This window comes from Pseudorasbora parva, chromosome 3, assembly GCF_024679245.1.
Source record: "Pseudorasbora parva isolate DD20220531a chromosome 3, ASM2467924v1, whole genome shotgun sequence".
Lineage (NCBI taxonomy): Eukaryota > Metazoa > Chordata > Actinopteri > Cypriniformes > Gobionidae > Pseudorasbora > Pseudorasbora parva.
Window position 1 is genome coordinate 14,446,923 of NC_090174.1, and position 18,274 is coordinate 14,465,196.

Here is an 18,274-nt window from a genome sequence, read left to right on the forward strand (position 1 = left end):
TTTAAAGGGGTGATGTATTGATAAAAATCTACTTTCCCTTAAGCTTTTGATATATAAAAGAGAATTGTAATATAAGAATATCCTGTAAGTTTCAGAGCTGAAAACTTCCTTGTTAGTCAAAGAAAAGCTATTATAGACACCAGGCCCAGAAAACAATCATGTGCCGCATCTTCACGTCATCTAGTGGCGAAACGCCACCTCTTCAGAATAATAAGCACGTTTAATTAAGTAGCCCCGCCCACATACTCATGGAGCTGTTCGGATCACGCTAGTCAGCAGCAATAAACATGTCGAAGAAGATAGCAGTATATTGTGGAAGATCACAGTCGCTGCATAAGCTTCCTTTGCATCCTAATATTAGAAATGTGTAATACTGCATTTATTTTTAATGAAGTTCCAGCTCACTGGGGAAGAACGTTTGTGTGTTTGCTTCATTTCACTGCTGAATCGTTTATAAGCAAGTCTCAGGTGGTGCTGGATTTGCAGACACAATGTTGTGCCTTCTATATTGGATCTGACAGGAATGGTGCAACAAACTTATGTGAATGTTAACACTAAACAAAGCGAATGTTTTATGAGCAATAGTATAGCCATATTCATCCACACAGTCATGCAGAGCCCGAAGCACAACCAAATTAATGCTCTTCCACAAAATGCTTGCAGTTTTGTTTTCTGCTAGAGGGTCTACACGTTATATAGTGTACCTGACTTTTAATAATAAACCTAAAGAGTGATGTTGTTTTCATGAGCTATGTTTCCTTCCACCTATTTCTCTGCACATTTTAGGATATTGCATAAAAAAGGCTACACAGAAACCGCAAGATGAGCATAATATCTAAAAATGCACATAAAACCACATGCGCATAAACTATGATGGAAGCACGTTTACAGAATAAATCCCTCAATGCACAAAAAAAATAACCTCATGTGACTGCCCTAACGTTGGATGTGATATTTAACCCATGGTATAGAGCTCTAGTTAGGATGACAGTGATGTTGATTTATGCTTAACATAACTTAACTTTTTATCCAAACAGCGGGATGCTCGCTATCGCTCTGGATGATTTTTCCGTTCACATTTTGGATATGGAGACTAGGAGGATTGTTCGCAGATTCTCTGGACATCGTGGGCAGATCAGCGACATGGTGAGCTTCAGCTTCAACTACATGATTCAAATAGTCTTTGGCTATTCTCAATGATTCATTTTACTTGGAATGACTCTTAGACTACTGTTGTGGACAAAATACTTTCTTTTTATATGGAACACAATAGAGAAAGTCATATTGGTTTTACATGAGTAAGAGTAAATGATGACTTAATTTTTTGGGTTATATATTTGGGTGAATTAAGTAAACGTGTGTGATTTATGCTTTTTGTTCAGACATTTAGTCCAGATGGACGTTGGCTGATTACAGCATCTATGGATTGCACCATCAGAACCTGGGATCTTCCATCTGGCAGGTACAAAGTTGAAAGTATAAACTAAGGCTTTTCAGCTGGCAGCCAGTGGGCACTACAATATTTTACGGATCAAATCGCTTTACTATTAAGATTATAAATATTTGCTGAGGAAAAACACCCAAATTAAGAGAAAGCAAAGACAACCTACGTTATTGTGGCAGATGAGTAAAGGCATAAAAAGTGTTATTACAAGTAATTATACATGAAACCATAGAGGTGATGCCTCAAGGTTAAACTCTTCAGATGGTCGAAAAATGTACATATGAATTGGACATGATGCATTTAATATTTTTTATGAATTGTTCCCCATAAATTACAATAACATGTTCAATTGGCAGCCCTAATCAGTATACAAATAACGTCTCTGATGAAAAATCTTCAGAATTAAAATGTCTTGAGCTACAGCAGTTGATACGTGTGCACGATTACATGGTGTCTAAAAGTGTAACCGTCAAAAAAAATTGGACACTGAACTATGTCTTGTTTTATCATCTGAAATGTGCTGCAATTTATGTAATAGTTTCTTAAGTACCTGAGCCTACCTTTATCTATATAGCACATTTCTCAAACGCTGTTTTCTTTTGTCTATGTTAACGCTACTTTACAATGAAAGTGCTAACATCTAATGAAATTTCCCTCTTAATTGTTCTTTTGGATAATCTGGCCCTGAAAGTAAGTAATTGTAAAGCCTAGGGTTGAACCTTGTGTCTTGTAACATGTATGTCTTGTAATGCTTAGAGTGGTAAATGAGATTGCATCACTGTCATTTTACTACAAACCACAAAAGTAGCCTTTTTAGGAAGGGGAAGACCAGGTCAGTCCAGTAACACCTTTTCCACTTTCTATATTATTGACTGGTTAGATATTTGAGATGACCTTTTCTGTTTAGTCAGTCACTGATACTTTTCAAAGTAACCAGTGAAACCAAATTCAGAGATAATTATTATCTTGCATAGATGTGGCCATAGTGACGGATATTTTTTGTTTGTCTAACGGGGATTCCTCCAGCCGATGAAGTCCCCTCTGGCCCAATTGAATGATTGAATGATTTCCTCTTACACTTTCACACCCTTCCACTTTCTCTGGCTGTCTTTCATAGCTTGGTCGACTGTTTCCTGGTAGATGCGGCAGCCGTCAGTCTGAGTATGTCCCCTACCGGGAACTTCCTGGCCTCGTCGCATGTTGATGGCCTAGGTGTTTACTTATGGTAAGAGATTGCCTTGCAGATACTGTCATACTGTCAACTCTTGTTTTTACTTTTCCAATTCGTTATTTCACACACATTAGGTTAAGATGTGAGCAGTTGAATTTTGCTAAACAAATATGTCTTATCATTTTATCATGACTAAAACAGTGAAAAGGTAATGAGTTCATGACATTTCAAATTGAATCTGCTGATGTATAGTTGTCTTTATATTTGAAGAATTAAACATTTTATAGTTTTTAGTTACTTTACATGCTGCTTTTGCTGTAAAATATTTAGAAAATAAATGTAAGAAAAACATTTATTAATACTATTTCAAGATGAAGAATTACTGTACTGAAGCAACTTCTGTTTACTTGATTATCCATAAATAAAAATAATGTTAAAATGTGAATGTAACATTTGATACATCCGACTTCTAAAAGAGATTTTTATTTTTACATCTCTCAATCATCATTGTATTACATTGCATGTATATTGCATATAAAAACTACAGAGCTTTGGTCATAGTAAGATGATAAATGCTTTGTTCTAAGACATTAGTCAGAGATATTGAGTGTTTTTTTCTTTCTCATTGATGTCACACTATTAACAGTACTCGTAATTTAGGTCCATATTTTTGTTTTTGTGGGTGCCTTTATTCCCACTCTTTAAACTCCCGAATAAAACAATTTTGTTTTTTTCCACTTCCCTGGTGATCGACTCGATGGGCGATCTAGACTGGGCGATTAAGACTAGCGTCTCAATCATCTCACTAGTTCAGTAGTCAGGGCACTAATCAGGGAGTCAGCCCATTGACTAGTAAAATGATTGAGACGCGCCCGATCTCCACTGAGATGTTTAGCTTCTTTTGCCGTCTTTTTGTGTTGTTTTGATATTTGTTTTGGATCGTTGTCCTGATGGAAGATCCAACCACGGCCCATTATATGATACCATGTATCTGAACAAGATGTCCAGGACCTCCATCAAAAAAATAAATAAATAGGCCCACAAAATTAAAGATCCAGCTGTATTTTTAAGCATGGACATGGGGTACTTTTTATCCCTTTTTGCACCATCTGGTGGGTTTGCTGCCAAAAAGCTCTTTTTAAGCTTCATCTGACCATAGAATTCGGTCCCGTTTGAAGTTCCAGTCATGTCTGATGACTGAATATGCTGGAGTTTGTTATTAGGTGAGAGATTTTTTACTAATCTCTGCAATTCTCCATCTGTGATCTTAGAGGGTCTTTGGCCTCTCAAACTTTCCTCCTCCTCATGCATTAGGATGATATAGACCCACATCGTCATCCAGGCAGATTCTTAACATCTTTAGTTGATTGGAACTTCAATTATTGCCCTGATGGTGGAAATGATGATATTCAATGCTTTAGCTGCTTTACTACAGCCACTTTCTGTTTTGTGAAGCTCAACAATCTTTTGCTGCACATCAGATCTATATTATTTGGTTTTTACTCATTATGATAAAGAGACTTTGGCCTTTGTGTTCCTCTTATTTACATTCCTGTGTAACAGGAAGTCATGGCTAGATCATTTCATGTTCCTAGTCACCCTGGTGTGCTAAAAATGTAAATATGAATGGGAATCATTAGATATTATTAGAGAAAAAATCTTTGATATTGTGATTTCCCCCCCCCCCCCACTTTTTCTTTCTTTCTTTCTTTCTTTCTTTCTTTCTTTCTTTCTTTCTTTCTTTCTTTCTTTCTTTCTTTCTTTCTTTCTTTCTTTCTTTCTTTCTTTCTTTCTTTCTTTTAAAGATTTATTTTACATATTTGAATGAAAGATCAAAAGGATTAACAATTTATTACAGATTACTCATAACAGATTTGTTTTCACAGCTTATTTTGTGATCATATTTACCAAGGGGTACGAACAACCAACAATTCTGCCTGCGTCTTTGTATAATATATTAATTGCATATTACTAGAATGTTGGCCGATTATTAGTAAGCACATGTTAATGCCTTATTCTGCATCCATTAATCCTACCCTTATCTAAAGATAACCACAACAACAACTACATCACTATTACTAAGCTGTAAATTAGGAGTTTATTGATTCAGAAGTCGTAGTTAGTAGTGAATGTGTTCCCCAAACTAAAGTGTCACCATATTTTATTTTTTTCTGACATGTTAACATATTTAATATGTTACGTTTTATAGAATTATTTATATGGTAGTGTGTTTTGCCAAACTTCACCTGTCGTGACCCAGGTATTATGATTCAAAGAAGTTGCTCTATGAAATATTGTATATTCCCTAAGGAATATTGTTTTGTTCTTTTCTAGGTCCAACAACACACTGTGCAGTATGGTGTCATTGCGCCCTCTACCTGCAGACTATGAGCCGACTATGATCATGCTGCCAGGCACTTGCCCAACCAGAGGTTCGACCACAGTATCATATTAATTGTAATTTTAAAATCATTTAACTTGATAACAAATCCCTTTAATTTTGTGCTTGTGAATAGAAACAGAAGAAGAGGAAGTTTTAGATGTTGACAGCTCTGAGATGGCTGAGTACATTTCACCAGCACAGCTGGATGAACATCTGGTCACACTCTCGCTGCTTCCTGACTCGCGCTGGAAAAACCTGCTGCATCTGGACATCATCAAGGTATTTTGCTTGTTAAAACAGCAAATAAAAACTAAAGTCTGTGCTTATGTTTGATATGCCACTACAAAGCCTTTAAATGATTAAAAATCTTTATCTACAGAAAAAGAACAAACCCAAAGAGCCTCCAAAATTACCCAAAGCAGCACCCTTTTTTATTCCCACCATTCCAGGGCTGGTGCCCCAGTTTGCTCTGCCCGGCACACCCTCAGAGGACCAGGTAAACTCTCTCTTGATGGTGTGTCTCGTGAATTTTTGGTATAGCATTTATTGTTGTTGAAAATAAATGAATTTAAAGATTATACATATCAGGAGTTTTCCATTTTTGATGCCTAAGAAAAATAACACTATGGCCTGGTTTCACAGACCAGAGCTTAGATTAAGCCACGATCAGCCCTTAGTTCAATTAGAACATTTGAGTAGCTTTTATAAACACGCCTTAGAAAAAACTACTTGTGTACATCTTGAGACAAAACAATGGCAATGACATATGACAGTGCAAAATGCTTTCAGTTAAAACAGCTCCATCATGCATTTTTTTACTATTTATAATATGAACTATATATCAAAAATACATTATTATATGCGTGATGTGAATAATATGAATGTATATAAAATGCACACATGACATTTTAAATGTTTTTTTTTCTTAGTCTAAAGTTGTCAGCTTGGGAGTGTTGGCACAGAAGTCCACCTTCTACCTTCAGCTTGAGACGGCTTTAGACAGCAACTCATGTAAGTCCCTTATGTTGTTATTTGAAATGATACTGTGCTGTTAAATTTGCAATTTGCATCACATTCACTGTGTTGATCATCATCTTTTCTCATGATAGACGAGGAACCAGTGAAGCTGTTGAGAGAGTTGGGCCCCTCTGCCATTGAAACAGAACTTCGGGCCTTGTCTCCAGATATGGGGGGAGATGTCCGAGTTATGCAGAGCTTCCTTAAGATGATCAACAGCATTCTTCAGTCCAAAACAGATTTTGACCTGGCTCAAGCCTATCTTGCATTGTTCCTCAAGGTACGATATAAGGAATCTGCTGATGTGTTTTCCTCAGATTTCAATAAGATTACACATACTGTTTTATAAACTTCTTATAAAGGGTTAGTTCACCCAAAAATGAAATTTCTGTCATTAATTACTCACCCTCATGCCGTTCGACACCCATAAAACCTCTGTTCATCTTCGTAACACAAAGGAAGATATTTTTGTTGTTCATGATTCAAATCGCAAGTCACATGATTTGGTTTGACACGTGATCGGAATCATGAATCGATACGCTGATTCATAAAGCACAGAGGCTTCAAAAAGCTGCGTTTTGAAATTGGCCATCTCTTTATAAGTAGTTTTTTTTGTGCACAAAACCTATTCTTGTCGCTTCATAAAATTATTGTAGACCTACTGATTATTAATCACTCAAACCCCTTTATCTAAACCTCTCTGCTTAAACGTTGGACTCACACATCCATTTGTGGTTCTAATCGAATCCTCGTCCAACGCACAATGGGTTGTGGGCAATATTAGCTGTTAAAGTGAGCATCAATCTGCACTTCGAATTCTAACAATTCTAACCGGGAATAGTAGACCATCCAAATATCTTTGGAATACTCATTTCAACATACTACAATTTGGGACATACTAATTTTGTTTATTTAAAATACTATTTAAGACGAATAGTATGCGAATTGAGATGCAGCACTGTCTTGGTTTTTTTGATGTGTCCCTCCTGTTAGTGCACTCTCAGCACTGTCACACTATCAGCCTTACCATTTCAGAGATACTCTGACATGGCCATATTGTTATGGCAAGGTGACTAGGTTAATTCTTTGGCTCGTCAGTGTGTATATTATTGTACTATCAATAAACGTGTTAATAAAAATATATGTGATCTTTTAGATATTTTGTATTTTTATAGTATATAATATCAACTTTATAATAATGTGATGATTAAATTGAAGTGTAAAAATGCAGTGTAAGTGTAATAAATCTCATCAAAGTTGTAATGTTGCTTAATAGGACACACTGGATTTGTTTTTGTTTTTTTAGACAGCAGATGGCAGCAAATGTATATGAAAATATGTCCCATTATGTTTTATAATGCAGCTCCTTTCTCAGTCTCCCTCATTTCTGCACTAAAAAAATGCGCCTTAAGTAGTCACTTTATATACATTATTTTAATTTTAAAAGCATCTAAACATCTAGTAATGCATCATTTTTTTATTTCTCACAATGCTGCTTTTCTGTGTCAGCTCCACCTTCGGTTCATCGCTGACCAGCCCGAACTGATGAAGGAGGCAGAGAGTGTGTCGGCGAACCTGGAGGAGATGTGGACGTCCATGCAGGCGCTCTTAAACCAGAACATTTGTCTGTTGTCTTATATCAAGAGTGCCCTCTTATAAAGTATCTTTTATTCAACGTAGATCTTTTGCATTTCTGAGAATCTTGATTTTTTTTATCAGACTAAAAAGTTGCTCTATTTTGTTAATAGACATTAAAAGTATTCCAAATCTATATGTGATTTTTTTTGCTAACAGTTTAAACAGCATTGCACTCATATATATTGCGTAGTGGGATTTGAATGTATGAGAAAATATCAAACCAAGCCTTAAATTTCAGAAAATGTAAAGCCTTAAAAAGCAGTGATATTCATACGTGCAAGTGTCCGAATACTAATGTACATAATAGATCTGCTATACATTTGCACACACCTACATCCAATTGGATCCTCCATCATCTCCCAGTTCTTCTCATTTTGTGTGACTGAGCAGCAAGGAAGTGAATGTGTGAGATGAGAGTGATGCTGGATTGTGGTTGTTTTGTGTCGAGCAGATACTGAACAGATGGGGCTCTGTGTGTGGGAGCCCAGAACACTCCTGCACTGCTTGAGCTTTAAAGGATGACCAGTCATGCAGGCCAGTACAGATTTGGAGTCCGTGTGGGTGATTTCTTCCTCATAGCACATTTAAATCATTACTGAAAGTGGCATATTTGAAAAATTGAAGGAAAAGATCCTCAATAATGCACATTAAGTCAAAGTCGGTAAGGGGATTGCTGTCATTCACACAAAAGAAGACTGAAGTAAATGTACATGCTTCAGACATCTGGGGTAATAAATGATTTGATAAAACATGTTTTATCTGAATAACTTAATCAGCACTTCCAAAAAAAAATTAAAATTTGGATCAGATCGTAATGCCATGGTACTTCGATAAGAATAGGCAAAAGTATTGGAGTCGTTAAAGATTATATATGAAAACTGGTAATAACATAATACATACCATAATGTAAATAGTTCTGCCAGACACCATTTAAAAAACAACAACACCATAAATTAACTGCAACAACAAATCTTATTATAATGTCCACTTTGTCCTAAATCAAATTATTATTAAAAACATTATTTACAGTAATGAGTTTGTGTTTAATAACCAAGAAAAAAGGTTAGTTCATCAAATCTTATTGAACATGCAACACATTGGACACATCAAGCCTACATTTATTTGATCAAAAATATTTAAAAAAAAATGTATATTGTGATATATTACAATTTTATTTGGTTTTAAATTTATTATACTTTAAATGATCATTTATTTTTGTGATGCAAAGCTGAACTTTCAGTATCATTCCTCTAGTCTTCAGTGTCTTCAGAAATCATTCTAATATTCTGATTTGTTATGAGTGTTGGAAACAGTTCTGCTGCCTAATATATTTGATGAATAAAAGGTTCAAAAGAACTTTATTCAAAATAAAAACATATTTTCAAATAATATAAATCTCCTTTACTATCAATTTAACACATCCTTGCTGAATACAATTATTGATTTATTTCAAAAAAAGGAAGAAAAAAATGACTGACCCAAAATACTGACCAGTAGTGTATTTTGTTGTTACAAATTCTATTTTTAAAACATTTTCTTTCTTTTTTCTTCTTTTTTTTCCTTCTTTTTATTCATCTAAAAGTATTATAAAAAGTATCACCAGTTATGAAAAAATATTAAGCAGCAGAACTGTTTCCAACTTTGAAAATGAATCATATGATTTCTGAAGGATCATGTGACACTGAAGACTAGAGGAATGATACTGAAAATTCAGCTTTGCATCACAGAAATAAATGATCATTTAAAGTATAATAAATTGAAAACCAATTATTTGAAGTAGTAATAATATATCACAATATTACAATTTCTTTCTGTATTTTTGATCAAATAAATGCAGGCTTGATGAGCAGAATAAACTTCTTTCAAAAACATTACAAATAGTAATGTGTCCAAACTTTTGGCCTGCATTATATATAGATATATATGTTTATGTATGTATGTATGTATGTATGTATGTGTGTGTGTGTGTGTGTGTGTGTGTGTGTGTGTGTATATATATATATAATGTTACATATTACATACATATTATGTTAAAGCTACACTTGGTAACTTTTTTTAGTTTATTCTTAGCTAAAAACACATAGTTTTTTCAAAAATATGTGCTCATTAATGTATATTTAATTCTTTCTAGGTAGGCTACCTGGATGCTGAAACCATATATGGCTAAAACCCCGACTAGCTCGACCACAATCCACCGTTAACTTAATTGACCACGCCTCTAATTATGCAGATCTTCATTAATATAGCCTAATTTAAACAGAGCTAAAAATTAAAATTAGGTCTGCCGTTAAGCTAAATACAGAATGTTATAGTTTTGTATAGGCCTTAAGTGTGACCCCCTATGAAAATAAAATGTCCCCCCATTATATTTTTGCCACGGCCCTGGGTTAATCTGCCTATTCATTTATAGACAGGTGTCCTTTTAAATATAGGCTAACTATAATTTGCCATAATGATCTAACCGTGTAATGCATCTTACAAATGTATACTGGAGAGTGTTATGTAATATGTGACGTCCATTGAATCCAGGTAAATTACAAGCACACACACACACACACACACATCCTCAGCGCCCTACATAGGCGACAGTAAGACCCAGTGGAAGCCGCGCGCCCCGTTCAGACTTCAGAGAGCGACATGACAACCGAGATCAACTGACGCTACACACATTCCCGGCCACTCAGCGCACCTCACCAACATCCATTTACAGGTAATGTGAAAGAAAATCATGTATATCATTCGTCTCTCTATATTGCGCGTCCGCTTTTCCCTTGTCATTCCGTGCTGTTGTTGTTTCTGCCCAGATCGGCGCTTCGCTGATAGTGAACTGAAGCGCTGGAGATGCTGAAAGTGACAATGCCCGCCTCTAGAGCCGCTCCTGAATACTGGATCGATGGATCCAAAAAAGAGACCCTGGCGGACTTCTACGAGCTGGAGTCTGAATTGGGACGGTAAGTGGAAGTGCAGCAGTAGCTAATGTGCAGATGAGTTTTGGGGGTGGATGTGGTGTAGGCTATGCATCTCTTAAAATATCAAAGACAATTGCTTGGAACCTAATAAAATAAGCTATAACAGAATATGAAACAGATTTAGCCTACATTAAGGTAGCACTATGTTGTGACCAAGCGGCAACCTCCCGCGATCTCTCTTGAAGCCAATACGGAAGTAATGTAAACTGCAATTCCTCCACTGGCCACTAGGGACAGGCTCCAGAAGGGAGCAGAATCTCATTGAGCCCCATGTTAAAATTCTCAACTTTAAAGCAGAAAAAAACATGTTTACAGCCTGGTACAAATTGTGGTTTTGGCTTATAAGGCTAATTTTGATCTTCATGACAACTCTGAGGGGGGTGAATTTTTTTATAACTCATTCGTTTCCGTTATATAAAGCCTTAAGGTTCTGCATAATTAAGGGCGTGGTTACAAGTGGATAGCCATTTATCCGCCGTCTATAGTTATTGCGTCACCTCAGCTCCGCGCACATCCCGCCTTTTTGCCCATTTTCTGTTATCCGGGAGTGACACGCGTTGACTCGCTCACAAGATGGCAACGCCCAGCTCGCCCATACTTTAAGCTTCAGAACGGCTTATCAGAATCCTATGGGCGACGTCACGGACGCTACGTCCATATTTTTTTACAGTCTATGGTTGTGACCGGTTGGTGTCCACATGGTTTATACTTATTTGTTACATATACAGCCTATTTATTATAGGCTTATACTTATTTGTTACATATATAGCCTACTTATTATAGGCTATGTCAAAGTTATTTGACAAAAATATTATTTTGATCCTTTTTATAGTTGGTAACAATGTTGAATAGCGGAGCTTGTCCAACGCAATCAAAACTTAAATGTGGGTAAAATTTCTTGTTGCAGTTAATAAGACTATCTAATCTAGCCTATCTAATAGTTGTCACTCCAAAGATTGTGGCATTTGTGTATTAATTGTACATATTTATAGAAATTTAATTTAACCAAAAATGTAGCTGGGATGTTGAAATATAAGCAATGATACACCTATGTTAGTTTATAGGTATTGCTTCCCCTTAATTAAAATATAAATGTTTCCTGGTAGTAATTTTGGGAACAGGGTTGAGCTTGACAATTACAGTCAAAAATACAAAATTACAAAATACATAAATGTTGCTGTTTGCTGTCACTTAATAGTGGTCATCTAGTTTGAAAATGTTTGTTTATATGTATTTGATAGGCTACATTACATTTTGATACATATTTATTCTGACCTTATTGAATTATATATTAAAAAATATTTGCTTATTGTCCTATAAAATAATTCTGGCAACATCACTGAGCCAGACTGAGCCTTCTGTATTTGTTTAGAGATCTGAATATTTAGGATAGTTGGATATAACACAAATTCTCGTCTTTCTCAGGCAGGGCATTTATTGATCATCGTCATGAATATATATATATATTTAATGAGGTAGGCATTTGCAGATTTCAACAAGACTCATGGGAAAAGTTGCATCATTAAACGATTCATTAGTCTAGGACAGCAGTCATTAGTATAAACCTTTGTTGTGTTTACATTGCCACCTATTCATTCACCTCACCAGGCAATACATATAATAGGATAGGACATCCTCAAAGTACGAAGTGTTTCCAGGACACTGTGTCTGAAACTTAAACTCAGTAGAAGTTAATAGTGTAGTTTAGCAGGCAGTCTAGGACGAGATGCTTCCTTAACAACCATTGAATCCACGTACTTCCTTAACAACTTTTTTTATTATTATTAAAAGGGGTAGTAGTTCACCTAAAAATGAAAACTGTCATTATTTACTTACCCTCATGTCGTTCCAAACCTGTAATACTTTCATTCATCTTCAAATCAATTTTTTTTTAAATAAAAATATGAGCCATTTCTGTCCCTACATTGACAGTCCACACAACTACCACTTTGACTCTTCAAAAATTTCCCGAAAAGATCAAGAATCAATATAAATTGAGCAGTTTAGTTCAAATTTTATGAAGAAACACAATCGCTTTATGCACTGAACAGATTTAATGTTGGCTTTTTTTTAAAAAGCTCATATTTAAAAAGCTTATATGCTTTTAGTCACATATAAGCATTCATCAACTCACACATCATTTGTGTTAAATGGAAGCTTAGGCCAGTTCATTTGACGTGCGAGAACCAATAAGGTTCATTCTCATGCTATGCAGCACATTTAAGCTCCTGCAATAACCAATGAGGTTTATTCTCATGTTACGCAGCACATTTAAGCATTTGCAAGAACCAATGAGGTTCATTTTCATGTTACGCAGCACATTTGAGCTTCCGCAACAGCCAATCAGGTTCATTCTCGTGTTATGCAGCACGTTTGAGCTTCTGCAACAACCAATGAGTTTCTGAGTTTCTTCAGCTTCTGTTTATGTTCACTGATCAATGTATAAATTAATTCTGTTGATCATACAAAGTGATCATGTCTCTTCAGAAATGTTTAACTAAACCGCTCAATTCACATGGATTAGATTTATGATCTCTGTGAACTTTTTGAAGTGCCAAAGTGGTAGGTGCATAAACTGTCAATGGAGGAACAGAAATCTCTCAGATTTCATTAAAATATCTTGATTTGTGTTTCGAAGATGAACAAAAGTCTTACTGCTTTGGAACAACATGTTTTATTTTTGGGTGAACTATCCCTTTGAATAAATCAAATCATTCAAGATATAAGGCAGTTGCTCTTATTTATTTTTGAGTATTATTCATGTGTTTATGTATTTTGTAAAAACATTTAAAAAAGTGTTACTCTTGTAACTTCCATATTCATGTACCATGGTATTTACATGATACTCAACAATCCACATCTAAGAAAACAATAATATTAGCATGGTGTCAAAAAAAATCATGGTATGTTGCTTTTTTGCAAACACGTTTAAATGGCAATCAGAATTTTAATATTTAGAATTTTTTTAATTTTTGAAATATCGGAAATATAACATTACGTGTTTGTGCTGAGCCCAAATTGTCTTGGATAATCAGATTGTGGTGTACGTAGGAGGGGGAACATTCATCGATCTGTGACAGGTGGGCCATGAATTGTTGCTGAATGCCCATAAATTGTTTGTCTCTCTGTAACAATGGCTGGCCCACACACCACACTATTATATCAGCCAAGATGAGAGTTACAGTCTGTACTTTTTAGACACTTGGAGAGGCCTGGGCCACAGTCCAACAGCAAATGGACACTTAGTTCCCTTAAGGGAGCATGAATATATGAATGTCTTGGGCATATCGTATAGTAAACCAATAATCTTCCGCTAAATGGAAATATGCATCCTACAAAAACATAGCTTTTGTTTTGTTTTCCAGAACATAAAAAATGACATTTGGTGAAAATGAATAAGGCCTAATTATAAAACTGTTGTGAGGTTTTGTGGCAGATGCTGAACAATCGCAATCGAGGTGTCTAATTTGAGGAATGGAAACCCATGGCATGAACGTATTACAGCACAGCACCCACATATGGAGCTGGAACAGCCTGCGGAAGCAAGACAACTGAGAGTGATGCTTATCTCCAGGCACTTAAAAATAAATTCAGTTAATGCAATTAATCTTGGAATAAAAGAATCACATGCATCTGTGCTGACGGGGGTAATATATCTGTTGATGTGATTACTTACCGGACAGCACCGGGGGAACAACATTACGAATGAACCCAGATTTTTACATTTTCTGGGAAAATGCGAGTGGTTCTTGCCTGCGCAAAAAATCTCTGCTAAGATGCTAGTGGTTTCCAGGGGTTTGTTAGTAACATGGTAGAACATGGTACACCAAGGTACTTCTGAGAATAGCACCATGGTACTTTTTGGAACGTTTTGTGATGGTGTGTGTGTGTTTGTGTATAGCTGAAATATCAGCACACAAATCTGTATTATGACATGGGTATGGCAATGGTATTACAAGAATAGAGTGAAATATGAGGACATTACCCATGTCCCCACTTTTCAAAAGGCTTATAAATCATAAAGAATTCGTTTTTTTGAGAAACGAAAAATGCAGAATGTTTCCTGTGATGGGTAGGTTTAGGGGCAGACGGGGATATAATGTACAGTTTGTACATTATAAAACATTACCATTTCACAAAAAAACAAACGTGTGTATGTGTGTGCTATTGCTAAGGTATTGTGTGTTTTTAGCTATTCCTGTGCGTTTGTTAGGGTGTTCTGGATGGTTGCTACTAGCATATTATAGTTAGTTACTTATTGGTCAAAGGGCCCACTCCAAATCGTTGTCCGTCCATCCATGTAACTGATTGTTTGTGATCTGCTAGATGAAAACTGTAAGTCTGATCTTAAACTACCATTCCTTTGGCATAATTGGTTCTGGACTTTAATAATTGAAGTTTAATAATTTGGGTTATGGGTTTGTTGAAATCTGTAGCCCTAAATATAAGCAATTGTGCTGTTTAATAGGATAGATCAGCCCAAAATGAAAATTTGGAACATGGAAAAAAAAAAGTATTTTAAAGAATGTTTTTACAATTTTATGTAATACTTTTTACCCTGGAGTGTCAGCAGAGACCGTGTCAATTAGTGTCTCCTCTGAATTTGCCTCACTGACACGTCATCCTCAATAAACCCGTCTCCAGCGTGACGACTCCGATCCTTCGAAAATTCCTATTCAATAATTGTTTTCTCGACGTGACATCCTCAATAAACCGTCTCTTACGTGACACCTTGAACTTTCGAATAATCCGATCTAATATGATTTCTGACCTGTAAGGTTGCCAGAATAATAATCATACACTGATTGTTAATAGGCCAGAGGAGAACTGGCACCCCGACTGAGTCTGGTTTCTCCCAAGGTTTATTTTTCTCCATCATGCCCTGATGGAGTTTCGGGTTCCTTGCCACTGTCGCCTTTGGCTTGCCCTGCTCCGTCGGGAACACTTAAGTTTAACTAAATATCTCTGTAAAATGTAATAAGTTCACTTTACTTAAAAAAAGTGAAGAAACCGATTGCCTTAAAAATTTCACCTAAAGTAGTGTATTATTTTTTTGTTGGCAAAACGTAACAAAATTTGTACAGAAAACTTGTTAATGAAGTATACTTAACTCAACATTATTAGTTGTGTTAACTAGTTATTAGTGCTCACATTACTAGGAAAATATTAGGAAACCAAATGCCTTAAAATTCTCAAGTAAGCTGAACTTAAAAAAATAAGTGAAAACAAAAAGCAACAACTGAACTCCATTCAACCCTTATTTATTACTTAATCGGTTTCCAGGTTTTCTTCAAATAAAGTGAACGTTTTTTTAGTAGTTCACCTAGCATGAATGCACTTAACATTCAATTAAGTAAGCCTAATTGCATCAAGTTGTTCTTACTTAAACCATTCAAGTTGTGTCAACATAATTCTGTCTGTGAGCTGAGGAAGTGTACTCCCAGAATCCATTGCAGCACGAATAAATTAATCACAGGGCAATCGTAACTCCATTTTATTATTTTTGGCTTTATCTTACCATTTTATTTGCTGTCTTTTGTCAGTATAACCCCAATAATGACAGCAAATGAACTTGTAATGGTCTTATTAAGTGTAAAAAAAAAATGTGACCGTTGTGTGTTGTGTTTGTGTTGCATGCTGAATGTTAAAGTCTGTGTGTGACTCAAGCTTGGTCAATTGTTGGATATTGTCACAAATATAGAGGCATTATATCAACACAATTAAAAGTTTGTCAGAAGTGTTAGCAATAAAATGTAAAAAAAAAAAAATCATTGTGTGTGTGTGTGTGTGTGTGTGTGTGTGTGTGTGTATTTATCTTTGCGTATATACATACTTATTACTTACCTTCCTTTGAAATCAGATAACTGTGATTTTGTGTTGCATTCCTGCATCAATAGGAAGAGACTTTTATATTACGTAAGTTCCAAGTGCCCAACCAAAGGGAACACTGATCACCATAATGGTGAGAAATTTTTGGAAATCAACATAAATTTATGAAGTCAGCTTATGTGACACTCTCCCAAAGTATTTAGTTGTATTTTCAATTACATTCAAGATGACTGGAAAATGAAGGAATGCAACTAAGAAGAACGATGACTGCAGAAGTGGAGGAAAGGAGTGAAAAGTCTATGAAGAATTGCCCCGCCTCAACCTTTTGCCCGCCTACCTATTTAACAAATCGGTGTAACAAATGCATTAGCATGCAAATAGTTCAGATTACAATTTTTTAAAGTCAGTAAGTAAGAACAGCTATTTGATTTTACAGTGAAAAATAAAATGAATTACTAAATTAACTGTATCAACTTTATCACTGATCTGCCCACATTGTCACTATATGATAAATTGAAATGAGCTAATGACATCACCGTTTTTTCCCAGAGCGACTGTACAGCCGAATCAAATTTAGTTGCAATATTTTAACACTGTGAAGATGCTTTGAAACAATCATCATTGTAAAAGTGCTATATAAATAAAGGTCACTTGACTTATTTTGGTATATAATGAACGTCGGTGGGGTCCAAAACAAAAACATTGAACCAGTGTTATTTAAAAAAAATTTTTATACCATGACAGTACTTGTAAGTATTTTGAGTTGTTTTAGTAATTGCAAATTGATTAATAATTAGTAGATTAGATTAATGTACATAAGTAATTGATTTAGGTTTTTTTTTTACGTTTAAGGGTCAGATGTACTAAACAGGGCAAAACAGCACGAGGGCGCAATTCCATTAATGTGCCGATGGGAGTGGACAGTTCGCACGTGATATGCTGATGAACACAGACGCAGTCGGATCTTTTGCATAATGACCAGCACATTATACCCATTAGTGTCTGGTTTAAGACACGCTTTTTTGTGAAGTAAACAATGGCATGAGCACCAATAAATCGATGAGCGAAAACCTTTTTAAATCTCCTTGCATGATTAATTTAAATACTCTCCTTCCATACATTTTGCGCCTGAAAGAGTCACTCCTACAAATGCATATGCAGTAAGGTCAGCCGCAAAAATAACTCCATGCCTTTTCAACACAATTTTTTTAGTAAAACCTTACAGTTGTTGTTTTTTTTGTTGTTTTTTTTTTTGGCAAAATAGGGTTTGCGCTGGTGCAAGCTGTTAGTAAATCTTAAAGCTGCAGTAGGGAGTTTTTAGAAAACGTTGACTTAGCCTGAAAATTTGAAAAAGCACGACTCACAGGTCACTTCCTCTTGCTCTCTGCTGCGCTACTGCCCTCCCTCCACAGCTCCTCCACAGCTCCTCCACAGCTCCTCCACAGCACCTCCACAGCTCCTCCACAGGTCCTCCACCTCCACACCACCTCCTAAGCTCCTCCCCCGCTCCTCCACAGGTCCTCCACAGGTCCTCCACATCCACGGCTCCTCCACAGCTCCTCCACAGCTCCTCCACAGCTCCTCCCCCTCCACGGCTACTCCACATTACCGCCCCCTCCACAGCTCCTCCACAGCTCCTCCACAGCTCCTCCACAGCTCCTCCACGGCTCCTCCACAGTTCCTCCCCCTCCACAGCTCTTCCACAGTTCCTCCCCCTCCACAGCTCTTTCACAGCTCCTCCCCTCCACAGCTCCTTAACAGGTCCTCCACTACTCCTCCACAGCTCCTCCACAATTCCTCCACAGCTCCTCCCCCACTCCTCT

The 18,274-nt window shown here is 36.2% G+C and overlaps 2 protein-coding genes across 2 annotated transcripts in view; both read left to right on the forward strand.

Moving 5' to 3' along the window:
- The window catches only part of wdr36 (WD repeat domain 36), a 29,124-nt gene extending 21,338 nt beyond the window's left edge, over positions 1-7,786 (forward strand). The window contains exons 15-23 of the mRNA XM_067437875.1: positions 1,038-1,146; positions 1,383-1,462; positions 2,562-2,669; positions 4,950-5,047; positions 5,132-5,277; positions 5,378-5,494; positions 5,928-6,009; positions 6,108-6,295; positions 7,525-7,786. Coding sequence (XP_067293976.1) covers positions 1,038-1,146; positions 1,383-1,462; positions 2,562-2,669; positions 4,950-5,047; positions 5,132-5,277; positions 5,378-5,494; positions 5,928-6,009; positions 6,108-6,295; positions 7,525-7,674 — 1,078 coding nt within the window. The 3' untranslated portion in view covers positions 7,675-7,786. The remainder of the gene's footprint in view (positions 1-1,037; positions 1,147-1,382; positions 1,463-2,561; positions 2,670-4,949; positions 5,048-5,131; positions 5,278-5,377; positions 5,495-5,927; positions 6,010-6,107; positions 6,296-7,524) is intronic.
- Positions 7,787-10,203: 2,417 nt separating this feature from the next.
- Positions 10,204-18,274, forward strand: part of camk4 (calcium/calmodulin-dependent protein kinase IV) — a 68,503-nt gene continuing 60,432 nt past the window's right edge. The window contains exons 1-2 of the mRNA XM_067437876.1: positions 10,204-10,363; positions 10,458-10,604. Coding sequence (XP_067293977.1) covers positions 10,495-10,604 — 110 coding nt within the window. The 5' untranslated portion in view covers positions 10,204-10,363; positions 10,458-10,494. The remainder of the gene's footprint in view (positions 10,364-10,457; positions 10,605-18,274) is intronic.